Source organism: Sus scrofa, chromosome 3 (genome assembly GCF_054392235.1).
Source record: "Sus scrofa isolate SSC_HxYL_T2T_F1_AM1 chromosome 3, Sscrofa_HxYL_maternal_Yorkshire_Landrace_v2.0, whole genome shotgun sequence".
NCBI lineage: Eukaryota > Metazoa > Chordata > Mammalia > Artiodactyla > Suidae > Sus > Sus scrofa.
In genome coordinates this window covers 64,408,093-64,432,888 of record NC_139385.1, presented here as the reverse complement: position 1 = coordinate 64,432,888, position 24,796 = coordinate 64,408,093, and the positions used below count along the sequence as shown (strand labels likewise).

Here is a 24,796-nt window from a genome sequence, read left to right as displayed (position 1 = left end):
TATGTCTTTACTTATTTTTCCCCCTGGCTGCTTTCTGCACCTGTGGCATGTGGAAGTTCCCAGACTAGGGGACGAATCAGAGCTACAGCTACCAGCCTGCACCACAGCCACAGCAGTGCCGTGTCCGAGCTGTGTCTGTGACCTACACCACAGCTCACAGCAACACCAGATCCATAACCCACTGAGCAAGACCAGGGATCAAACCCGCATCCTCACAGACACAATGCTGAGTTCTTAACCTGCTGAGCCACAGTGGGAACTCCTTTTTACCTTTAAAAAAAAATTTTTTTTTTAAATTAAAGTATAGTTGATTTATAATACTGTGTTAGTAGAAGTTCTGGATATTTTCTGTTTCCCCATGCTCCCTTGTAGAGACTGCCCACATTGACAGACCACCTCGCAGGTCGGGCACATCCCTCAGGAGGAGGACAGGGGAGGAAAGCCCAGACCTTTTAGCGAGAAATGGTCCTCTAACACTTCACTGCTACAAGACTGTGGCTCATCCTGGCGACTAGATTCCCTGAAAGTTGTAAAGTTCAATGTGTGAGATCCTTTGCCTCTTCTAACCTGTTCACTTGCATCTGATTGACTTGAAACTTGAATTCTCAAAATCTAGGGGACAGTTTTAGGCAGGGACACACATACACACACACACACACACACACACACACACACGTTGCCTTCTTTCTTTTCTCTGCTTTCCTGACCGACTTTCGGGGATTGTTGCGTGTCAACGTGTCATCCTTGGGTGTGCTTGTGGGCCCTTCATACCTGGCTTTCCAGTGGGTTCCGGCGATTTCTCTCATTACCTGCACTGTGTCCTGCTTGTCACCAGCTTTGCCCATGATTATTTCTCAAAGGCTCTCCATGGACAAGGCAGAGCCGCAAAACCCCCCTCGCTCGAAGGTTCCATGTTGGCTCGGAACAGGTCAAATGGTTTAAGCTTTAAAACCAGATTGAATGAGAGCTGCCGCTTTGCATTTCAGCTCCAGGTTTATCAGAGGGCTTTTTGTTTCATCATCTTTTTGATGTAGTTTTACTCAAAAGAAGTTAAAAAGATGCTTTCCTTTGGAAAACCTGGCCAACCAAGAATATCTGAAGAAACTAAGTAATTGCTATTTAAAGCACAGAAACTTGTGTTTACCAGTTAGTGGAATGTAAAGTTTTTTATTGCCAGTGATAGAAATGGTTGAGTTCTTAGGTCCTAAGTGTTTATTGTAAGCGATGTGCTGGTGAAAACCCAACTGTTCTTTTTGCTTCTGCATGGAACAAGCAAAAGATACAGAATAAGAGATTTTAGCTCAGTCTGCCTGGAAGAGGAGAGGCCACAGAAACACAGCTGGGAGGTGGCTCAGTTTCTGTGTGAGGTTGTTCCTGGAGCCCTGAGGCAGGGGAAGTGGTTTGCTGGCTTTTAGAAGGCAGAGGCCCTCCACCTGATTGCAGACCATTTGGCGGCAGAAGAGCATAGTGTCAGTGCAGAAGTCTTATAAAAAAGTGTGAAGGCATTATGCTAGCAAGCAACAGGCAGCTTTATAGGAGGGTAGTTGTAGGTGTTAGACCTGACCGAAGATGTCCTAGCCATTAAACTCGTAGCTTCTGAACACCAGGATGGTTCTGGTTCTCTGTTCTTCTTACAACCCCACCTCACCCACAGGGGAGTGTTTTGCATTGAAATCTAAGAGTAGACAGTGGGGGGAGCACCCCCAAACTTGAAGTGTATGGAATAAGAGAGGAGGCGGGGCCAGAAGCTGACTCTAGAGAATGATGGTGATGTAGCCATCACCTCAGGGGCCTGCTGCCGACCCCGTGTTCCCTGTGTGAGACACAGCTCCCCGTTGCTCAGGAAGTCAGTTTTAAGCATCTGCCTTCAGAACGAATGCTGGGTAGGGTTGGGGTGGGGGTGGGGCTCAGGAGGAGTACTTTGACTGTAATAAATAACTATTTTGTATACCTATCATGAATATTTTGGTCTAATATCTCCAGTGGCTTTGCCCCAAACTTTCTCATTTATTAGTAGTTAATCTCTGTCACATTAAAGTTTGTGATGCTGGCTTCCTGTGTCTTGAGAAATTGGATGGCTGTGCTTTCTCTAGAGCTGTGCTGTAGACTGTTTAACTTCGGTGAAATAAAATTCAAAACTCCGCTCCTTCCTTGTGCTGGTCCCATTGCAGGTGCTCGGTCACAGCGAGGGGCCAGTGGTTGCTGTACTGAGCGAGCCCTTCCCCAGCTGGGATCTGAGGGCCCATACTGCACGTTCACAGGAGGAGGGGTTGGTTGATTTTATATTCAGCACCCAGATGTGGGCCCAGTGTCACTTTTATGACACCCTGTACTCTGGGGCTGGTAGAAGGGCTGGGATCTGGGCGAGTTTGGTAATGAGATGCAGGATGGCATATGCTGTGCAGTGACAGGCAGAGTGGCCTCAGACCTGGGGGCTTAGAGGCCGGCGACACCAGGCAGTCGCTTCATTTTTCCAAGCCTGTTTTCTCCTCTTCGAAGTAGGAGGGAAGGACCTGCTTCCTAGGTTTGTTAGGGGAACTCCAGTGGGTGAAGAGGTGGAAGGAAGACCGCTGTGTCCTTAGCGTGCACGCACGTGCTCGGGTGGTTTCCTCAGTCGCGGTGAGATCACTGCGTCTCTTATTCGCGTTGGTGTCAGTTCCTCTTGCCCTCATATGCTTCTTTTGTTGCCTTATTTTTCTTTGCCCTGTTTTTCTTTGCCCGATCTATTGTCCTGTATCCATTTCTCGTCTTTTTCTTCTGACTTAAGGGCCCTGGATAGCTTGTTAGTAGGATTTGAGGATAGAGGGTTCCCTGTCCTTCGTTGCTGTGGTTCAGTGAAGAATGGGGCATGACTGAGAGCAGAATGGAACCAAGCTCTGACTGGTGCTTAGGAAGCTGGTCCATGTGGACCGGTGGAGGTGGGCCTGCGAGGTCCCCCCCGTTAGCGTCTCCCTGCAAGCCGAGGCTAGGGAGTCTGCTGATTGTGTCTGTCCCCGCATAGCAACAAAGGAGAGAGCGCGAAGCCAGAAGGCAGCAAGAACGTGAGCAGCGGCGACGCGAGCAGGAGGAGAAGCGGCGTCTGGAGGAACTGGAGAGAAGGCGAAAGGAAGAGGAGGAGAGGAGACGGGCAGAGGAGGAGAAGAGGAGAGTCGAGAGGGAACAGGTTAGTTTGTCCTCAAAGAATGTTCCCGCCACAACTCCTGACCTCTGTCACTTTGCAGACTTGGGGGGTTGGGGGCAGAAAGCTCACCCGGGATCAGGACTTCAGAGCTTTGAACGTGCAGAAGTGCAGCTGGAAACATTCAAGTCAGTAAGTGGACTCTCTTGTCTCTACAAACAGATACATATGAATCATGACACTTTAGAAACCTCTCGAAACCAGCTGAGTGGTCTCCACTAGTCTGATGCTTGAAGGATCTTCTCGGGTTTGGCTTAAGTGCTTCAAACCTCAAATATCTGGATGATAGTGAACTTTTTTTTTTTTTTTTTTCTTCAATGAAATTTGAAACCAAGTGTAAGACGTTTCCCATGAGAAATATTTGAAGTATCCAGTGACTAAAGAGGATTTTTCCTCACCACGTATTTTGGATGTGCTTATGTGTTTTCTGTGTTAGAGAGATGTGTCATTCTCTTCTTGTTGAAAACATGTCATGTCCGTGTCCCTCCCAGCCCCGCCTTTGGAGACCCAGCCCTCTCAGTCACCAAGGGCTTGGGGCTGGTTCATTTGTGAGAATTTCCCAGACCAGAGCTGGCAGAATGTAATTGTTCTAGGTATCTTTTGTTTGATCTCAGAAAATACAATTCATATTCGTTTTATTTAATATTAAGCAGGTTTTGGTTTGGGGTTTTAAAAACTGGTCCTTCGTGCTTGGTATAAATAGTGGTTAGTCAGCAGACAGCTATTAACAAGAACACTCTGGTTTCCTAGCTGAGCTTTGGAGTGCTCTGCACTTAGCATCTCTAAGAGGAACAGCAAAGTCCTTTAAACCCTTGCACTTGTATATATAACATCTGTGTTCTAACAGAAGAACTTTACTTGTCCTTTTAGGGCCACGCCCACAGCATATGGAAGTTCCCGGGCTAGGGGTCAAATCAGAGCTACAGCCACTGGCCTACACCACAGCCACAGCAACACCAGATCCAAGCCATGTCTGAGACCTACACCACAGCTCAAGGCAATGTCAAATCCTTAACCCAGTGAGGAAGGCCAGGAATCAAACCTGTGTCCTTGTGGATGCTAGTCAGATTCATTTCCGCTAAGCCACAGTGGGAACTCCCTGAACTTTACAACACCTGTGTGGTTCCCACAGGATTGCGTATCATCATTTATTAGACTCTAGATCATAGTTTGAAGTTCTTGGGAAAATCCTTCACACTAGGTTTTTGTAGCCATTGGTCCCTGAGTGAGTTACCTGGGGTGGCAGGTGCTCTGGTGCATTCTGCTGGTGGATTGATGGCTGGGTGGTTTCTGTGTGACAGGAGTATATCAGGCGGCAGCTGGAAGAGGAGCAGCGGCACTTGGAACTCCTTCAGCAGCAGCTGCTCCAGGAGCAGGCCATGCTACTGGTAACGCCTGTGTGGGTCCTGGGCTGTGTGGGGTTCCCTGGGCTGGGCAGGGTGCTGGCCGCCGGGCTGTGGGGGTGGCGCTGCAGGGCTGCAGGCTCTGGTCCTCTGGGCTGCGACTGCTCAGGCAGTTACTCATCTCTGCATTGCCCATCACTAAGTCAATCGTTCTCCTTTGGTAGAGAGACAAGGTTTTGACAAGGTTTTGAGCAGAGCCTGGCATTCAGTGACCAGGCTCAAGGGCTAAGGCTGAAGAGTCAGAGCATGTGCCGTAGATTCTGACCTGGAGCACTCTGAGTGTCTTTTTTTTTCCCCCTATGGCCGCACCTGTGGCATATGGAGGTTCCCAGGCTAGGGGTCCAATCGGAGCTGTAACTGCCAGCCTACGCCACGCCAGATCCGAGCCGCGTCTGCAACCTACACCACAGCTCACAGCAGTGCCAGATCCTCAACCCACTGAGTGAGGCCAGGCATCAAACCCACAACCTCATGGTTCCTAGTTGGATTTGTTTCCATTGTGCCACAACGGGAGCTCCCCAAGTGTCTTTTGAAACCAGCATTTCATTGGGTTCTCTCTTACTCTTATCCAGTGGTGTTATGGTTAGCAACAAGCTGTCAGATTTTTCTGCAGGTACTTTGCCATTACAAATCCCAGCTGTTTTGCTTGTCACTAAGCAAGAGTCAAAAAGCGCCCTCTTGGGAGTCCGAGCTGGAGGCAGCGAGCGGGCCCCGTGCCCTGCACTGAGTGTCCCCTCTCCCCCCAAGGAGTGCCGCTGGCGGGAGGTGGAGGAGCACCGGCAGGCGGAACGGCTCCAGAGGCAGCTGCAGCAAGAACAAGCCTATCTCCTGTCTCTACAGCATGACCACCGGCGGCCGCCCCCGCAGCCCCCGCAGCCCCCGCAGGACAGGAGCAAGCCCAGCCTCCACGCTGCCGAGCCCAAGGCCCACTACGAGCCTGCCGAGCGGGCCCGGGAGGTATGGCTCCCCTGGGGATGGGACAGCGCTGTCTGCGGCGAGGTCGATCTGGGGGCCGGGAGAGGGGGCTCCCAGAGGCCAGAGCCTGGGCCACGTCTCTTCCTGCTCTGGTTGGTGTTTCTCCATGGGGCCCAGAATGCCTCCTTCACAAATCTCAGGTGGTGCAAGCACTGAACTAAACAGAAAGGGGCTAGAAGTACAATGGGATGGCTCTCTGAACAGTAGACAAGGGGAAAAGGTGACCTGGCCATCTGTTTGCCGTGAGGATGAAGCCTGCCTGTGGCCCTGTTTACTGAATTTTCGATGATCAGGGCTTGTTACTGAATCGGGGCATTTGGGCGACCCAGAGCCCGTGGGTCTGGATGTGGCAAAGCAGGCAACCCACCCTTCAGGGGCCCTGGGAAGGTGGGGCTGGGAGGTGTGCAGAATGTGCAGAGCTTGGCCTGTAGGTGGCGCCCTCCAGCTGTGCTCGCCCTCCTAGGGCCCATTCTAGGAGCTGGTGCCCTGCTGCCTCTGCAGTTCCTTTATTTTTGATGTAACGAATGTGTTTCAGATTCTCCAGGACACTCTTTTAATCAGCTGGTTTAGTGGTCTGCAACAAAGTAATTTTTTCCTCTAATTTATCCTCACCTGAGATCCTAGAGTTCTTGCCAAAGGGAGATTTTCAAGGCTGCTTCTCTTACTTTTTGTCTTCCTGAGGGTTTCTTTGTTCTGAATCAGATCCTCGTCCAGGGCTCCTTGCCTCCTCTCTTATCTTGGCGTTGAGGACAGAAGTGTATCTCTTTAGAGTCCTTCCACTTTGAGGCTCTCTCGGCATCTCTGCTTTTCCCCTACTAACCCTGAGTCATGTCTCTAATTCTCTGATGCAGGTGGAAGATAGATTTAGGAAAACTAACCACAGCTCCCCCGAAGCCCAGTCTAAGCAGACAGGCAGAGTATTGGAGCCACCAGTGCCTTCCAGATCAGAGTCTTTTTCCAACGGCAACTCCGAGGCTGTGCACCCCGCCTTGCAGAGGCCCGCCGAGCCACAGGTAGAACAGCCGTTTGCTGGGGGTTGAGGAGACGCCCGCAGAGGCTCTGAGCCGCCAGCCTGCTTGACATGCTCACTTTGGTTTGTCCTCAGGTTTAGAAAGAGAAGAGAGGAGCCGAAGTGAGTTTAGACTAAAGATTTAGGGCATGGCTGCCTCGGTTGATAGGAAAAAACGGGATTTTCTTTTTAAAGATTGTCCTTGTACTTACTAAGAATATCTGGGTTCAGTAATTTCTTTTAGTCTAACTTTCTTGCCTTCACTAACTCAGATGCTCATAAACAGGTGCCTCTTTACTCAAATACGAAGACTTTTCAGTTCAGTGTTCTCAAAGTTAGTGTCTTAAATACATAGAGTGAGAGTCTGTATCTTTTCGTAACCTGGGATCCCCAGTGGGCAGCCCTGCAATTCCATGTAGAATTTTTTAGTCTGTTCAGACGTACCTATTGTTCTGGGAAAAGAGCTTTTTATCACATTCTCAAGAGGTCCAGACCCAGGTGAAGGTGCCGATCCAGTGGTGGGGTGTGGCTTCCCCTGAAAGAGGTCAGGATAAAGGCGTTACATTGGCTAGGCGCTCAGCCTCGCCTGGAAGCAAGCAGATGGCAGAGACCCTTCACTGGTTCCCACGCTCCCCGAAGATAACTGACCTACAGCTGTGTGGTCTAGAGTAATGGGGACAAGTTCTTGAGCCCAAGTTTATCCATCACTGATGTTGGCATGTGCTGGGGGATGGAAGTTGCTATTTCTTGGGAGAAGTAGGCACTGGGGCTCTGGAAAACCAACCCAGATGAGGATCTGAATACACTTGACAACAGAGTATCCTTGTGCGAAGCAGTGTTGCAATAAAAGAAGAACCAGTGCTGCACTTGGTGGGCAGGTGTATGGAGGCAGGTATTGACATGAGCCCAGCAGTGTCTTGATTCATGGAATTGCTGACCCCCAAGCATTGGCGGCTCCAGAGACTGAGGAGTCAAGAGGGACACTCGCAGGAGAGGGGGGACGGGAGGGGAGGGCCTGGCAGGATGAGTTTCATGAAACCTGAACTTGCCTCTAACAGTTTGAAAAGAGAAGTTCCTGAATTCTGTGGACTGCCCTTTATACTAATGATTAATTAATGTAGGGCCTGGAAATAGTTTCCTTTTTCCTTTTTCCATCTCAGGTTGCTTTTGCCTGAAACCTGCACTTAGGAAAACATTCTTTGGGGAAAACTTTTTCATGTAGGACTTCGTTTTAAGACCCCTTTTTTTATTACAGTTACAGATAATCACTTATTATATACTCCTCCCCCCCGCCCCCGAAAAATCTTAAACATCTTAGAAGTCTGAGATTATCCAATAACTGGAATTCCGGGACACTCCCCTAGCAGTTGTAGACCTGGACCTAATTTTGAATATTACATTTGGCCAGGTTGAGGCAATCCTGATTTGGTATTTCCAGTTTTCCTTTAGTGCAATGATGTAATAGATATATAGCTGTAATTATGTAAGATGCAATATTGAACAAATATTTTAAAACAAGAAATATAATTTAGCGAAAATGCAGATTATTTCAGAGATTGTGTTTCCAATTTAGAAGTGACCAGATAAACTCAGCTGACAAGGAATTGCCCTATTTCTTCATTTTTCACGTGGATAGAATACCGTCTCAGCCATCAGTTTTTAGGGAATCGTGGTCCTATTTCTAAAGAAATCAGAGGGGTTTTTTTTGGTTTTGTTTTTTTTCCTCCTAATTAGTGTAAAGACATATGGGGTTGTTATCTAGAATTGGAGTGTTTTAGGACTTGGAAGAAGAAAGATGGAAAATGATTGGTGCATTTGAAAAGTTGGCTGTTTTTAAGTTACACTATTATCTGTCCAGACATGAGGGCTTGGTCTTTGCACCGTAAACGTGTTGCTCTCTCGTTACTTGGGCTGAAATCTTGCCCCACCGGGCCCTGCGAGGCTGGGGAGAGAGGTCTGCCTGCGTGGCGATGTCCGGCCTGTGGTCTCCTCCCCTCTGCCTGCCCAGGCTGCTCCGCACACGGCCTCAGACACGCGCTTTTCACCTTGACTGCTCTCTGTGCCGTGTGTTTGGACACAAAGAGTTTTCCTTACGAATGTCCATTTGTCCTCCTCCGCGCATTGCGTTCCCCAGACCCCCTCTCCACTTACAGCATAACTGTTTCACCGCTTGGCTGACTAGTACTGTGCCGCCCCGTGTGCGTTGCCCGGTGCCTGCTTTGGATTTGGTGTTGACCAGAAACATGGTTTCTGCAGAACGCATTGAATGTCTTGTGTTTTGTTTTCTCGTAAGGTACAGTGGTCCCACCTGGCATCTCTCAAGAACAGTGTTTCCCCTGTCTCGCGATCCCATTCCTTCAGTGACCCTTCTCCTCCCAAATTTGCACACCATCATCTTCGCTCTCAGGACCCATGTCCACCTTCCCGCAGTGAGGTGCCGAGTCAGAGCTCTGACCCTAAGTCGGAGGTACCTGACCCCACCCAAAAGGCTTGGTCTAGATCAGACAGTGACGAGGTGCCTCCAAGGGTAAGGAGCGGAAGGGCAGGCGTGTGCTTTTGCTTTTTTCTTATTTAAAAAAATATATATTTATTTCAATTAAGGGTGTGGTGGCATCACAAGGATTAAGGGGCAGTAACTTTCTAATGAACTTTTTGCAGTGGTGGGAGAAAATGCCCTAGTGAGACAGTCCCGTGCAGCCGTTGGCCAATTAGCTTTTCACTGCTGCTAACTCACTGCTTAAGAACTGGTAACAAAATAATTGAAGAGTATGCTTCTAGAACAGATAGAGTATGTTTTAGCAGCTCCCTTGTTAAGTTTATACAGAGGCTACAAATTACTTTGCACGTTAACTGATACCAAAATTTTCAGGAAGGGTCCTGTAAGGGAGAAAAATCAACATAAGTGTTTCAAAGAAAGTGATTTTTTTTTTTTTTTTAAATTGAGGGATTTGGGGTTTTATTTGGGTTTTTTAAATTTTGTTTTTATTTTTGGTTTGGTAACTAAGGCTGAAATGAAACACAAAGGCACATTTTGATTTATTTTTTCCTCCACTTGGAATTTGCTTCCTCTGAATATTTTCTTGCTTCCTACAGTCTTTGTTTCCTGCTGATCCATTTGTAGCCCATTGTTTGGTTTCTTTGAGCTTATTTTCCTGGTTTTCACATTATCTCAGCAAAATGCCTTGTATGTCCCCCGCTACCAAGCTTCAGTGCCACCCTCATTAAATGTTACAGAAGCACAGAAAGGTTGTCCCGATGCCTTTGACTACATTTTCTCTCTCTGGCGTGTCAGCGGAGGGCAGAGAGGGATGGGGCTGGCCAGGTGAGGGTAAGGCTAAGGTGTACTTAGGCCCTCTTGGGGGGTATGTTTTGGTGGGAAAGTCTTTGTTCTCCTCCCCCTAGAGTTTGCAGCAATGTAACTGCTGTATTTTGTACCCCAAGGTTCCTGTGAGAACAACGTCCCGGTCCCCTGTCCTGTCCCGTCGGGACTCCCCACTGCAGGGCGGTGGGCAGCAGAATAGCCAAGCAGGTCAGAGGAACTCCACCAGGTAAGAGGAGTTCGCTGCACCGACTCCTATGGTCTCACACTGTCTGCTTGCAGAAAAGTGCTCAGAGACACAGAGGTTCTGGGGCAAAGACACGATCAGTTTCTAAAAGAAAATACCATCAAATCCATTGATATGCATAACACAGACTGATCCGTGGTGAAAAGAGAAGAGTAGATCCGATTGTGATGGTGGCAGTTCTAAAGTGAAAACTCCCTGTCAGGCGGGTAGGTAGGAGGCACACAGGAGTCCAGGGGGAACTGTAATCCAGCGCTGATTCTCCAAAGGGTGTTGGTGGCCTTGGGAGTGGTACAGACATCACACGCAGGCCATGAAAGAAAAGCCAGTGGTTGACTTACATTCCGCATTAACTCGTGAATTAACCACGTAGAGCTGTTCTATTCTTCAGTTCTATTCTTCACGAGGCCACTTTGATTTGAGGTTCACTGAATTCAAATTAAATAAAATTAACTGCCTGAGCTGCACCAGCCGCATTCCAGGTGTTCAGGAACCACATTCACCTTGTGGTGACCGAATTAGCCAGCTCAGCCATAGAAGGCCACCATCTCAGTTAAGCTCCACTGACCAGTCACTGACCAGTCTGTTTCAGAGGAAGAATTGGTCCAGTTGAATGTTGTGTTCCCTGATTGCCACTGAGCCTCCGAAGGTAGCCTTCTTTACAGGGTCTCTCATATAACTGAGGTAGTGGAACGGGTGGTGGCCAGCAGCTACCAAGAGAGCCTTCCGAGTCTGTATGTGGCCAGGCTGGGCCGTGGCTTCTCCAGGCTGGATTTCGGGTTCTGCTGGGTGGGCCGTGGTTCTCTAGGGTGGACCTTGGGTTCTCCAGGGTAGGCCATGTGTTCTTGTGCACCTGAGTCAGTTCTTGCCTAGTTCTTACCTGGAGAACTCATGTCCTCCACCACGGAGGACAGCTGTGGTGTGTCCATGGCTCTGTCACATTTCCAGCCTAGCTTGTGGGGAAGGAAGCAGGATGTCGCACGGTGTCAGTTCTCGAGAGCAGCGGTGACAGGTGTTGGGGATGATCAGAGTTGTGCAATTACCCAAGTGGGATTTTTTATAATAAGAAACTGAGTTTGGGAGTTCCTGTCATGGCTCATTGGTTAACAAACCTGACTAGCATCCATGAGGATGCGGGATCGATCCCTGGCCTTGCTCAGTGGGTTAAGGATCTGGCATTGCCATGAGCTGTGGTGTAGGTCGCAGACACAGCTCAGATCCTGCACTGCTATGGCTGTGGCATAGGCCGGCTGCTGCAGCTCCGATTTGACCCCTAGCCTGGGAACCTCCATATGCCTCAGGTGCAAAGACAAAAAAAAAAAAAAAAAAAAGAAAGAAAGAAACTGAGTTTGTAGCTGTGACAGAAATAGTGACACTTCAGACCGAACAGTAGCGTTTCCTCTCAGGGTGGGATGTCTTTCAGCTCTTTTGGCTTGTTTAGATACCTGAGATAAGATGGGTAGACAATGTGGCTGTAAGTTCTGGTGGGTTCGGTGACACATGCTGCTGGTGGCCGGTGTTCCCACCCTTCCTCCATGTGAGGACATCGTGCACAAGTCTGCCTCACTTGACCCTTCACCTTGGGCAGTGCCTTAGCTGTTCTCTCCTCTTCTTCCCTGACAGCAGTATCGAGCCCCGGCTGCTGTGGGAGAGAGTGGAGAAGCTGGTGCCCAGGCCTGGCAGTGGCAGCTCCTCGGGGTCCAGCAACTCAGGATCCCAGCCTGGGTCCCACCCCGGGTCTCAGAGCGGCTCCGGGGAGCGCTTCAGAGTGAGATGTAGGGGCCTTTCCTGCTCCCCCTCCCTGCCACCTGGCCCCTTGAGCAGTGCGGGTTAGGGGACCCCCCCCCCCCCAGCAGCTGGAAATCCTCTTGTGTTGTCAGCCTCGTTCCTCTGCACCTGTGGATCCCACCACCTGTGGACCCTGTAGGGCTAGTTACTTACAGTTAAAAAAATACCTGTGCAAACGTGGACCTTGTGAAGTCACACTTGTGTTGTTCAAGGGTTGACCGTATTTTGGAAATCCTTTTCAATCGAGGAGAAGCCCTGTGGTTTTGCATAGCTGCATATAACAAACCCAGTGTGGGCTTGCTAATGACCCTGCACATCACCATAATTTTCATAATGAAGACTTAAGCTTGGAGAGCACTCGAGCACGTCTCATGTGTTCTTGCATTTAATCCTTATAATAACCCCAGGAGAGAGAGGTGTACATTGTGTCCATTTTACAGATTCAGTAACTGCACTTCAGTGAGATTGGGCCACTCGTCCAAGGTGATTGGTTCAGTGTCCACGCTGAGCTTTGAACCCACTCTTTTTCAGTATAAACTCCATCAGGATTGTCCTTAATAGTCATTATTTTAACCTACTCGTCATAGTAGATTAGAGACAGTTTCATCTCCTCTGTCACTGACATGGTCCAGCAAGGTACCATGAGCAGTACCGTGCTGTGGGATGGTGGCGGATTCTGTGTAAGGAGTCAGAAGCCCCAGGGTTCAGGCGCGAGAGTGGAGACCTTGCTGTGAGGGGCTGATGGGTGGGGAGAGGGCGGGCCAGGTGGGCTGGGCGGCTTTGGGGCCATGCTCAAGAGGTTTATGTGTCTCTGCCATTCTTGTCTCCAAACTTGACAGCATCATCCAAGTCTGAAGGCTCTCCATCTCAGCGCCTGGAAAATGCAGCGAAAAAGCCTGAAGATAAAAAAGAAGTTTTGAGACCTCTCAAGCCTGCTGTAAGAATTGCACAAAGTCAGTTTTGCTTATTTCCACCTTGAGTGAGGCCTTGCTGTTAAAGCCGTGTAGCTGCAAGGCCCGAGGGCCTCTGAGGGCCCTGCAGATCAGAGGGCTGATAAGGGCATAAACTGGAAACCTTAAACTCTCCCGTCCCCACTCGACCACCCTTTAATGATCTGAAAACACAAACGAAAGAAAATCCATCTTTCTCTTTGCTTAGCATCCACCGTTACATGGGTTCCTATGAGTTGGGCTTCTAAAGTACCCACTTCTAGAGTAAATGCATCACCTGCTTCGGCTCACGGAGCTTTATTCTGTTCTTTGGTGAGCACGGCAGTGGCACCTGTTTCTTGAACTTGTCCTTAGTCCTTGTCACGTAGCTGACCTGTCACTGTGCACCTCGGGGTTCTGGGCCTGCTGGAGTTTTGTTTCCTGCCTGCATTGATTTCTCTGCCCCCCGCCCCCCTTCCTCCATGCTTCCTGTGCCGTGTCCTCATCCTCGCTGGCTTCTCTGGCTCCCTGGACCACCGCTGACTCCAGGGCGAAGTGGTAAGCTCGCCTCTGTAGTTCCGTGTCAGAGCAGCATGCTGGCTGCCCTTTAGTTGGCATTCCTCTTCCTTTCTCAGCTTGCCTTTATGTTCTTTTTAGAATTAATAGAAACACTAAACTTTTGCTTCATCTTTTTTAACACCCCAAATTTGCTACATGCACTTTTTTTTTTTTGCATGCATGCATGCATGCATGCTTTATTATTATTCAATACAACTTTTTAAAGTAACTTGCAAAGGACACAGTTATAATCATGAAATGGTTGGCACGACTCAAGGCCAGTACTTGCTCACTTAGCTCAGAGGTGCAGTCTCAAAGAAAAGAAGAAACCCTGTGAAGCTGCCAGAAGGAGAAGGAAGAATGGCCACAGAGTCATTACTTTTTAAATAAACATTTTTATTGGAAAGAAATATCCTTGGGACTTATATGAAAGTGTAAATGAAGATAATAATCAAGCTTGAAAGTTATATTAGGATAGTTGACAGAGTCTTTAACCAGCTCCTTAAAAGAGTACAGAGACTGAAGCCCTTCGGAATAAAATCATTTTTACTCTGGACTCCCCTCCCACTCCCTCAATGTGGGCATCCACTGCCAGTGGCTGCAGCCCCAGCCGCACGCACCGGGACCTTTCTCAGGTCTCACGTTGGAAGCTTTGTTCATGAATGTGGCGAGTTGTGACACTTGGTGAGTCAAGGCGTGAGCTGTGTGCTGAGCTCACTCTTTTGAAAAATTTAAAAATAAAAGTTGGAGTTTAAAACAGAAACCTCATCAGGTGAATACTTTGTTTTTCTTTTTATGGCTGCACCTGTGGCATGTGAACATTCTCGGGTTCCAGGTTGAATTGGAGCTGCAGCTCTGGCCTGCGCCACGGCCGCAGCAACACTGGGACCTCAACCCACTGAGCGAGGCCAGGGATCAAACCCGTATCCACACGGACAGTGTCACGTTCTTAATCTGCTGAGCCACAGTGGGAACTCCCCAGATAAATATTTTAAGTCACCTCTCTTGAAATAGAACCTTGCTTTTTGGAAAATCTCCCTGCAGGAAGGCTTTGTTATGGGGGCAGGTTATCTTGATAACAAACAACAAGATATTTCTGCACACATTCGATGATCTAGAATTTTGTCGTGTAGTTGGGAAAAATGTTCTCAGCTCCTCATACAAGGCTATTGTTTTTTGTGGCTGTGAGGTTTGCATGATGTACACCATCTTTGACTTCTTAAAAAAATCTTTTTTTTTTTTATCTTTTTGAGTTTTTCAGTCTTTCCTCTCCAAAGCTTGCAGTGCTACCCTTCCTCCAATGCCAAAAATGCCCCTAGGAGGCACTCTGGCAGCCTGGCAGTACAGTTGTTAAGTCCTTGTGCTGTTGCCCTCCCCTGATCTGGCCCTCTGTCCCCGCTCCAGGACCTGACAGCACTGGCCAAAGAGCTCCGGGCAGTGGAGGATGTGCGGCCACCACACAAGGTGACGGACTACTCCTCCTCCAGCGAGGAGTCGGGAACGACGGACGAGGAGGACGATGATGTGGAGCAGGAGGGGGCCGAGGAGCCCACCTCTGGACCGGAGGACACCAGAGCCGCGTCAGTCCCACTGTGTTAGGGAGGATGAGTCTCCCTGAGCCTTCTTTGCAGTGGGGACCCGTTTTTTTCTAAACCTGTCCTATGATGCTAAACTTTGTCATGGAGTTGGCAACAGATGGCCTGTCTGTTCCCCGCTCCTGTGCGTGTGTGCATGTGCATGGCGGTGCCTCTCGCCAGTTTTTGCATGTTTGCGTCTGTATGTGTGTGTATCAGTGCCTCTTACCAGTACCTGTGTGTGTGTACATGTGTGTCAGTGCCTCACCAGTTCTCATGTGTTTATGTGTGGACGCGTGTGTGTGTCACTGCCTCTCATCAGTACCTCTGTGTTTGTGTGCGTGTGTGTCAGTAGTATCTCTCACTAGTACTCATGTGCCCGTGTCAGTGCCTCTCACTAATACCCGTGTGTGTGTGTTCAGTGCCTCTCACCAGTACCCGTGTGTTTGTATATGTGTGAATGTGTTCAGTGCCTCTCACTAGTACGTCTGTGTGTGTTCGTGTGCATGTGTCAGTGCCTCTCACCAGTACTTGTGTGTGTGTGTGTGTGTGACTGCCTCTCACAGTACCCGTGTGTGTGTGTCACTGCCTCTCACCAGTACCTGTGTGTTCCATCCTTCCAAAGTTATGATAAAAGGGAAATTTCAGTTCTTCTTCCTTGAGGAAAACTCTGTACCTTTGCACCTTCTCATCTTAAGACTTGAGAAGGTGAAAAATCTGAGCAGCACCTCTTTGGCTCGCAGGTTGTGGCCTTCATGTCTGGATTTTTGTCCCAACAGGTCGTCTCTGAATTTGAGCAACGGGGAAACGGAGTCCGTGAAGACAATGATCGTCCACGACGACGTGGAAAGTGAACCGGCCGTGACCCCGTCCAAGGAGGGCACGCTGATCGTGCGCCAGGTACCTGCGTCCTCTCCCTGTCAGAGGCCGAACTTCTCCTTGGTCATTAACCCACTGGCTCATTCACTCACTCATGCTGTTTCTACATCATCACCTGTTTTCACGTTAACAAGACCCAGGGCAGGAATGGGGCGAGGGAGGCAGGTGTGAGCTGCATGCCCCAGGGCGCTGGCAGGGCCCACCCGCCCTGCTCCTCTGCATGTCCCGTGGCCCCACCCTAGCCCCACGCTGAGCCCCAGGCTGTGTCTGAACATGGAGCTGCCTCAGGAGGCCACCCCAGTCTGCACAGAGCTCAGCTCTGTGAGTGAGGCAGGCGGGGGCCACCGGGGAGCGGATGGGCCTCCTGGAGCCGAAAGGGGGGACCTCTTCCCTTAGTCTCCTCCCTCGGGTGCCCCGCGGATGTGCTCCATTTGGGCCAGCAGTTTGACGCCTGTCTGTCCATCTCCTAGCTCAGACACCAGGAAGGTGACGGCTTCTCGGTTAAGTAGAGCAGGGCTCCTGTCTAGTACTTCTTACTTTCCCTGAGTGTGTCTGGGGCTCTGCAGGGCAGGCCAGAGAGCCGGAAGGACCTGGTCCAGAAAAGACCAGGATTCAAAGAAGTGATAGGATACTTTCTAGAGCTTTAGACAGGATGGTTTAGAAAGAAAAGGGGAAAAGAAAGAGCCAGGGGTTTTGGTAACAGCAGCCACCGTGGCAAATCAACCAGATTAAACACCCACTGTGACCCCACAGGAGGTGCCGTGAGTTCTCCCTGCTCAACTCAGGCCTTTGGGGAGGAAGTGTGAGCCCCTCAGGCTAAATTCCTCCAGTCTTTCCCAATGGCAGAACAGAGTTTGAGAGGTTCACCGTGAGCATTCAGGTATCATAGGGCTGAAGGCAATGTCAGCAGCGCTCGAGCGAGACCAGTGTGCCTGTTTTCTCTGCAGAGTGCAGTTGACCAAAAGCGCGCCAGCCATCATGAGAGCAATGGCTTTGCCGGTCGCATTCACCTCTTGCCAGATCTCTTACAGCAAAGCCATTCCTCCTCCACTTCCTCCACCTCCTCCTCCCCATCCTCCAGCCAGCCGACACCCACCATGTCCCCACAGACACCCCAGGACAAGCTCACTACTAATGAGGTATGTCTCGCACCACAGCTGGCTGCTCTCCCAGGGTTAGACCAGCACTGCCCAGGAGCTAGTTGGCAGCGCCCCTCCCACGCCCCCACCCCCCCACCCGTCTCCTTCTGTCATCTCCCCTCCTCCCCACCCCCAGTAACATGGTTCAGATCTGCATACAAACCCCTTAACCTAGATCAGTTTCCCTACAGACTTGCCAGTTCCCTGTTTACTTTTCTCTAGATAAGTGTAGCTGCATGGCTTTCCTTATTCAGTTTATTTTTCAAAAAGTCTAAATAAATCGATTGCTGTGTTTTCGATCCATTATGTATTTGGCATGAAAATTCTGGTAGTTGTTTGTGGACTCTTGCCTTTTTCATTCTTTTTATCCAGTAAATAAAATTCAGAAAAATTGGGTTAAGCAGACGTGGGCTTCTCTGGACAGACGCGTTGCTCTGTACAGGAACCTCCTTCAAGGAGGGCTGGACCTTTTGGGTTTTGTTTGGGGTGGGGGTGGGGGGATGTTATTGGTTGGTTACTCTCATTTATTTTTTGGCAGTCCTGTTAAAAGGATTTCTCTCCTTGAAATCCACAGTCACTCAGAGTTTAAGAGGCCACATGCTTTGTGGGGGGGACCTCGAAAATGAGGATGTTGCGCAGGAAGGTCAGAGGTCTGAGCTTTCATTGTCAAATTCTGAACGGGAAGTCTGGTGTGTTCTCCAGAGGCATATTTGTGTTCAGTCTGGGTGCTGGTTGGGTGATTCTTGCTCTTTGGAACAGGGTTATGCCCCAAGTGTAGTGAGAGGCCACTGTGAGCACCCTGTCCTTAATGAAACAGATGATGGATTTCGTGGGAGGTTTGGCTTAAATGCATTTGTCTAAGAGGAGGTTGCCGGTGACACGTAGCTTGAGCCAGCCTTAAAAGCATTGAACTGCTGGCCTGCCCACCTGCTCCTGTTCTGGTTCCCTTGTTGGAAAGAATCAGAATAGTCCTCCCGTCTTGAGGGGCAGGGTCAGTCACCTCAGACTCAGCATCAGATCGGCTGCCATGGACTGGATGGGCCACAGATGGGGGCCCCGGGCGGGGTGCCTGCCACCTGGCAGCTGTGCTGGTGGGAGGGGTGGGCTGTAGGACCCGTGACTTCAGCTGCCCTGGGAGTGAAACAGGACAGGATAAAAGCACTTGGTCAGACCTATAACCCGCCTGCACTTACATTCCTCTTTCTACTGAAACTTGGCTCTGTTTTGTGCTAACGTACGGTTTTTACAATAACCCTTATTAACTCACTAAACTGGCAAGTTTTTTTTTTTTCTGTTTGTTTTGTTTTTAATTGTCATTACATCTCCACTTAACAATTTGTTTCGCTGTTTTTTTCTCTTTTTGTCTTAAATTACATTATTAACCCAAATGCTCCTGTTCCTACAAGAGCAAAAGGATTTGCCACCTTCTTCATTTGCAGCTTTTTTCACTAATGAGCTCCTATTTGATAAGGATTTAATGTGGATGCACCTAAAATAATGATGGCCAAAGCTTCTGTAGCTTTCTGGCAAGAGGCTCCCTTCGAAATAAACAGTGTAAAATTAAGATTTGCCAGGATTCCAACATAGATTAATTGAACTTTTTTTCTGGGCAGGAGAGTAAATTCAGAAATTGATGAATTGAGAGCAAGATGTTTCAAACCTCCTTTAGGAGTTTTCATTAAAGTGATTTATTAAAAGCCTGTGGAGTGTGAAGCGTAGATTTTGTTGGTAGCTGGCACCTTCCGTCTCAGAGGAGCGATGTTTTAGGAAAGAGGTCTTGCCCTCTCCGTGGCTCTGGTTAAAGGGCCTATTTGGGGGGCGGGGGGCTGCTTGTGCTTAGGCAGAGGCACCTCCCGAGCATTGGGGGAGGAATTAGACGGACAGGACTTTGTATTGGGAAGCAGGGTGGTGAAGAAGTGGATTGAAGTGTTTTATGTTTGTCCTTTTACTGCCTTGGTGTTAATACGACTGAAATTTCCTTGCAGACTCAGTCCGCTAGTAGCACCCTCCAGAAACACAAATCTTCCTCCTCCTTTACACCTTTTATAGACCCCAGATTACTACAGATTTCTCCGTCTAGTGGGACAACAGTGACTTCTGTGGGTAAGTAAAGTGGTGACAAGAAAGCAGCCCACGAGCGGGCCTGCACCCTTGGCCAAAGCCGCTCGGGCACGGTGCTGTGTGCTTCTCAGGCACAGGCCTCTGTCCAGACCCCGCCCCCCTCGCATTGCCTTGTTTGCATTGAGTGGTATAGTCAGTTTTCCTCTCCATGGACGTTTCCCACAAATTTCTGTTCCTTGGCAAAGAGTTGGTTGTGACTAGGATGTCTTCTGGGCCACTGTGGGTCGGGGAGCAGGCCCAGCCCGTGCTCCTGGGGACAGAAAATAACACCAGGTGTCCTGTGTTTCAGTGGGATTTTCCTGTGATGGAATGCGGCCGGAGGCCATAAGGCAAGATCCCACCCGGAAGGGCTCAGTGGTCAATGTGAATCCCACCAACACTCGGCCACAGAGTGACACCCCGGAGATTCGCAAATACAAGAAGAGGTTTAATTCCGAGATTCTGTGTGCCGCCCTCTGGGGTAGGTGTGGCTGCCACTCTGACCCTTTGCTTTTGGTTCTGAGGGGTGGCCTGGTCTTTGGGAGAAGGACAGCTTTGGATAGTTTGGGGGTTTGAGAAGTGGTGTTGGCAGGTGCAACAACAGAAAGCTGATGGTCCCGTCTCCCCCCACCCCCACCCACGCCATGGAGTCCTGCAGGTGCGGGCGGGCTTGCCCTTGTTTCAGCCCTCGGTTATTAGAAAGAATGACTCGTCTCCATTTCTTCATATAAAGGAGAAAAGGAAGAAGATGAGAAAGATGTTTGATTTGGTCCGTGTTCCATAGGGAGGATGAAAAAATTGGAATGACTTTTCTTAAGATGTTTCACTTTACCATTTCTCCTTGCCTTTTGTGATTGAGGCCTGACGTCTAGTGAGGCCCTTAGGAGGAGACTGCCTCTGGCAGAGAACCTGTGGGAAGGGAGGGCAGGGGCTGGGAACTGACTCACCTGCGGAACATCTGCTGGCTTGTGTAGATGCCACGAGGGGGTTGGCGGAGTTTGCCACACACACATCCCTGCCCCCTCCTGGCTGTCACCCCTGTCTGATACGTCCCCTCCCCTACAGGGGGACCCACTCTTACCCTGACCTCGCCTTCCAGCCCCACACCTGTTGTCTCCTCCCTGAATCCTGATACCGGCTATTTCTAATGAGGGGGACCCTGCTTCTGCTCAGGGAAGTTTCTTACTCTTTGAGGCTGCCAGTGTAAAGCCTGGGGGATGTGGCAACCGCTCCTGGCAGGTTCCCCCGGAGCCCTCTTGCTCACCTGCTAAACCTCGAGATGGCCCTTGCCCCGTCCTTGAAGAAGGGCCCTTACCTGCTTGACCACCCTGCCCTCACCCACTCCCTGGGCCTTGGTCTGTCCCCTTGGTCCCCTTGGTCTTAGAAACATAAGATTTAATCTGATAGTTGTGCAGCTCCTATTTGACCCCTAGCCTGGGAACTTCCATATGCTGAAGTTACGGTGACTAAGAGGGGAAAAAAAAAGCAGTATTTGTCATCTGAAAGCTTGGACTTAGAAAATGAAATCTGTAGAGACCAAAAGGTAAAGAGGGATTTTTCTCTTTTCTGTGGTCTGTCTTGGGAGAGAGATCTGAAATGAAGAAAATAATAATTTTTGTGTTTCTTTTTTAAAAAATTTATTTTATTGAAGTATAGTTGGTTTACAATTCTGTGTTTCATATATATGCATAAGTGTATACAAATAAAAGAAAAATGTAAACAAAAAATCTAACAGTTTTCAGCTTAAAAAAGTGTATTTATAGAAAATTATGGCAGTGTGCAACTTATTTTTTCATAGGCTTTTAATTTCCAAGGTTGCTATTTTCCAGTGACTGTCTAGCTTTGACTGCTCATACTCAGTGTTTTGCAAAATTATGCAGTTCTTGGAGCTATATACTGGAGAATTAGAAAATTGGGCATAAGTGCCAGAATATCTACAAGTTTTGTGTATATGGAAAAAATTTTTTCAGCTCTTTTGAATCTTTAATCTTTTTTACTCTAAAATCTTGACTGATGTTTGAATGATGCTTATTTGGGAAACCACAAATAATAGGAAAATTTCGCAAGGCTCATATTTTGGGTAGTTATTACCCATTTAGGTAGTTGACATAGGTTTTTTAGCTTCTCAATTTTGAAGATTGACCAGGAACATAGTGAAATATTATATGAATTGGAACCTTTGGAATGGACTGTTTGGCTGCAGATCAATCAATCAGTGTTTTGTCAGTGCTGCTGCAAATAACTTTTAAGCTATTTAGAATTACCTGACCTAAGGCTGTGAAGGGGAAAAACACTAAAATAATATTATGGCAAACTAGTCAACTTCAAGGGACTTAGTTATGGCAAAATAGCCAACTTCAAGAGTAAAAATGTATGAAAATGAATGGAGCATTGCTTAAGCATTAATTTTTTAAAATATTGATGATAAACCTATTTTCAAACTGGACAGCACTTTTTTTCTTGGAATGAAATCATTCTGATATGCATGACATTTCTGTTAAAGAACTTCTTTTTTGTGAAAACATAATGGTTTGTTGTAAGCCTGAAAAAGTATAAGACCATGAGCTCTTAATTCAAAGGCATGATGCTCCCTGATTAGTAAAAAAACGTCAGTGTCTTCCATAGCAGCACTGGCTGTTGGCATAGCTGCCAACTTCATGTGGCTGCTTACGTTTAAATGAATTAAAACAAAATTCAGATACTCAGCTGCACTGGCCATATTTCTTATGCTTGGTAGCCACCTGTGGCCATTGCCTCACATTGGGCATCACAGTAGAAAGTATTTTTGGACAGGCTGGTCTAGACAGTTCCAAAATCTTAATTACAAGCAATGAAGGAAGCCGTGTGCATTTATAAGCCTTTTTTCCTATGCTGGACAAACGGGCATACTTGAAAATTTGTCCACTTTTAAAGAGCACTGTAGATGGTAAGACACACTCAGGTTTTTTCCTTTTGGACCAAATTCCAGAGGCCTCCCTGGTATTTTCTGAAGCTGCATGCGTGATGTAGTATGTTTGCCTCTAAAACTGTCTCATTGAAATGGTGCTGGAGGAAAGCACCTGTGTTTGTTGGGGGAGAACCCAGGGCTGCGTGCACAGGGCAGCTCTGTAAGATGAGTCCTGCACTGGAAGCCTGGTGCATTATTGGTGGACCTTTATCTGGTCACGTTATCGTCAGAAACAGTGGCTGTCTGTCGCTGGAATTTGTCTGCATTTCCTTGTGTGTTGCACATACTTGAGGACTCCAGGGCAGGTGCCGTTAGTTAGATGGGCATCTATAGCACTCTGGGCCGTACTTGTAACTGGCATCCTTGAGTGCCTGATGTGCTCTCAGGCGCTGAGGTAGCAGTGACGTGCGTACGTATGTACGTGCCCCACTTCCCCCCAGGACCCAAGGTGTCTCCAGTGTCCTCAGGAGGTTTGCTTGGGTCGGTCCTACCCCCCACGTGTTGGGCTTTCCCTCCCAGCAGCGACCAGGCACCCAGCTAGGGTGGGCGGGAGGGTGTTGGCTTGTTGCCTTTTTAGTTGTTCACTTGATTCTGGAAAAGAGTACGGTTGAATCAACATGGATCCGATGGTTCAAGAAATATAGGCTCTTCTTCCCTGTCCTTCCATCTGCCTGAAAATATTGAGTGAGTGATTGCTTTGTAAAAGCACCAGACACTTTATCCCTTGTCTCGGTGAGTTTATTACCCAGTTTAGGGAATCATGCAAACATGCTTGTGCCCAACCCGTAAGCGTGTGAGGTGCCCTGGGCTGCATGTGACAGTCAGTTTAGGCCCAGGGTTCTTGACCAAGGAAGCAAGTGTAATTGAAGTGTAAGTGAAGCGAGCCGGCTTGCAGGCAGAGAGCTTTGAAGGCTGTCTGGGCTTTTACCACCTCACATCGAGCATGCAGTCTGAAGGCGCAGCATGGCCACAGAGCGTCGTGGGTGCGGGGGCTGTTAGCTCTGCAGTCCTGAGAAACAAGCCTCACTTCAGGTCTCCACCTGTAGCGGTGAGGTGGCCGGAGCCTGGAGTGGGGTACACAGAGGAGGGGTCGGAGGGGTGTCTTCTGTGGTTGGGCGGCAGCTTGGCTCCTTTGATGGAGCAGTTGTGTGGGTGCTGTTGATAGAAACAGCAGAGCTCAAGAAGCTGGTTTCAGTGAGAGCTGAGAGTGGATCGAGAGTGGGGAGGTGGTTGTGGAATTGGGGGTTACTGGTTCTGAGGTCCTGCTCTAGCAAACGGTGTTTAAGAAGCAGAGAAGGTGTATGGAAGTGGGAGATGGGCGGTGGGGGTGGGGGTGGGGCGTGGTGCACAGAGCTGGCTGGGAGGGCTCAAGAGACCAAGGCACTCAGGACCAGATGCTGCTGTTTGTTTCTCAGTATTGGAGAACAGCCTTTAAGGAAACCTTACACTAAGTGATAGACCCAGATCAGTCACAGACTGAAGGATTAAGGGACTATGTGTGGCTTATTCCAGAAGTCTGCCAGGGAAAAGATGGGTGAAGGGAGCAGGTGGAGACTGTGGCAGCAGATGAAAGTTCAGGTGTCTGATGTGACGGAGGAGATGGAGAATCTGGAACCCAGGAGGCCACGGGCTTGGACATTCTGGGACAGCTGAGGAAGAACTGGAAACTGGAGAGGTGGTGAAGGAGTTCAGGGGATGGGGCGGGCTTGTTTCCCCCTTAAATTCTTTTGCGTGTGTAAGTGAATGTTTCTCCATCGCTCTTGTGATTTGTTGCCTTTTGGTTACTCTAAGCTCTGACTGGTGGAAGCATGTCTTTATGGGGGACTTGGGGAAACCCCCCTTATCCAGGTAGGTGATGCTCTCCGTTCCATACAACCAGGCCATTGGCCAAGCACTCTGTAATGCTGTGGGCTTTCTATGTCCTTGAAATAGGAGTGAACTTGCTGGTGGGTACAGAGAGTGGCCTGATGCTGCTGGACAGAAGTGGCCAAGGGAAGGTGTATCCTCTGATTAACCGAAGACGATTTCAACAAATGGACGTCCTGGAAGGCTTGAATGTCTTGGTGACAATATCTGGTAAGCATGTGTTCAGGAAAGCAAGCTTACAAAATGGTTTAAAAGTGTAGGACGACCAGCGCGGAGCTGGCGTGAACTCATTTTCTGAAGTAATAGCTAAATGACATAGAACTGTGGCACAATTTTACAGCCACCTGCTAGGAAAATGTCTTCTTGGGGCTCCACGCTGCCGTCTAGGGCGCATGAGAGCCTGGCGCTTTCCTCCACCTGCCACCCCGCCCCGCCCCCCTGGCCGCCTTGGCCTGTCCCAGCCAGCCTGGAGGTTTGCCTCCGCTTCTTCCCACGGGGGTCTTTCATGTAGAAGAAACTGTTCTCTGCCAGTGACGGTGACAGTATCGTGTCGTGGATTTTTTTTCAATGTCAAATCAAAACAGTGTTTCTTTAACTTTGCGTTTTAAACTTCTAATCTTCTAAGCATACACACACTCAGAATACATGCTTGAAGGAAAAACCGCCGACTCTCAGACATTGAAAAACTTATGGTCTCCAGAGGAGACAGTTTGGGGGGTGGGGGATGTACTTGGGCTGTGGGATGGAAATCCTGTGAAATCTCAGATTGTTATGATCATTATACAACTACAGATGTGATAAATTCATTTGAGTAACAAAAAATAAAATAAAATGAAGATCAAAACAAAACAAAAAAGCAAAACAAACAAACAAAAAGGCTATGCAATG

General features: G+C 48.8%; 1 protein-coding gene across 50 annotated transcripts in view; it reads left to right on the top strand.

Moving 5' to 3' along the window:
- MAP4K4 (mitogen-activated protein kinase kinase kinase kinase 4) overlaps positions 1–24,796 on the top strand; it is a 166,433-nt gene that overhangs the window by 126,248 nt on the left and 15,389 nt on the right. For 2 of the 50 annotated variants that reach the window (XM_085018528.1, XM_085018526.1), the window contains exons 13-26: positions 3,002–3,163; positions 4,480–4,566; positions 5,422–5,538; positions 6,408–6,569; positions 8,859–9,092; positions 10,007–10,113; positions 11,755–11,903; positions 12,756–12,853; positions 14,808–14,983; positions 15,757–15,877; positions 16,804–16,995; positions 18,981–19,098; positions 19,406–19,576; positions 23,975–24,118. In XM_085018528.1, the coding sequence (XP_084874654.1) occupies positions 3,002–3,163; positions 4,480–4,566; positions 5,422–5,538; positions 6,408–6,569; positions 8,859–9,092; positions 10,007–10,113; positions 11,755–11,903; positions 12,756–12,853; positions 14,808–14,983; positions 15,757–15,877; positions 16,804–16,995; positions 18,981–19,098; positions 19,406–19,576; positions 23,975–24,118 (2,038 nt within the window). Of the gene's footprint in view, positions 1–3,001; positions 3,164–4,479; positions 4,567–5,328; positions 5,539–6,407; positions 6,570–8,858; positions 9,093–10,006; positions 10,114–11,751; positions 11,904–12,755; positions 12,854–14,807; positions 14,984–15,756; positions 15,878–16,803; positions 16,996–18,980; positions 19,099–19,405; positions 19,577–23,974; positions 24,119–24,796 lie in introns of all 50 variants that reach the window. The other 48 variants (XM_085018527.1, XM_085018524.1, XM_085018523.1 and 45 more) reach the window with 24 other exon arrangements.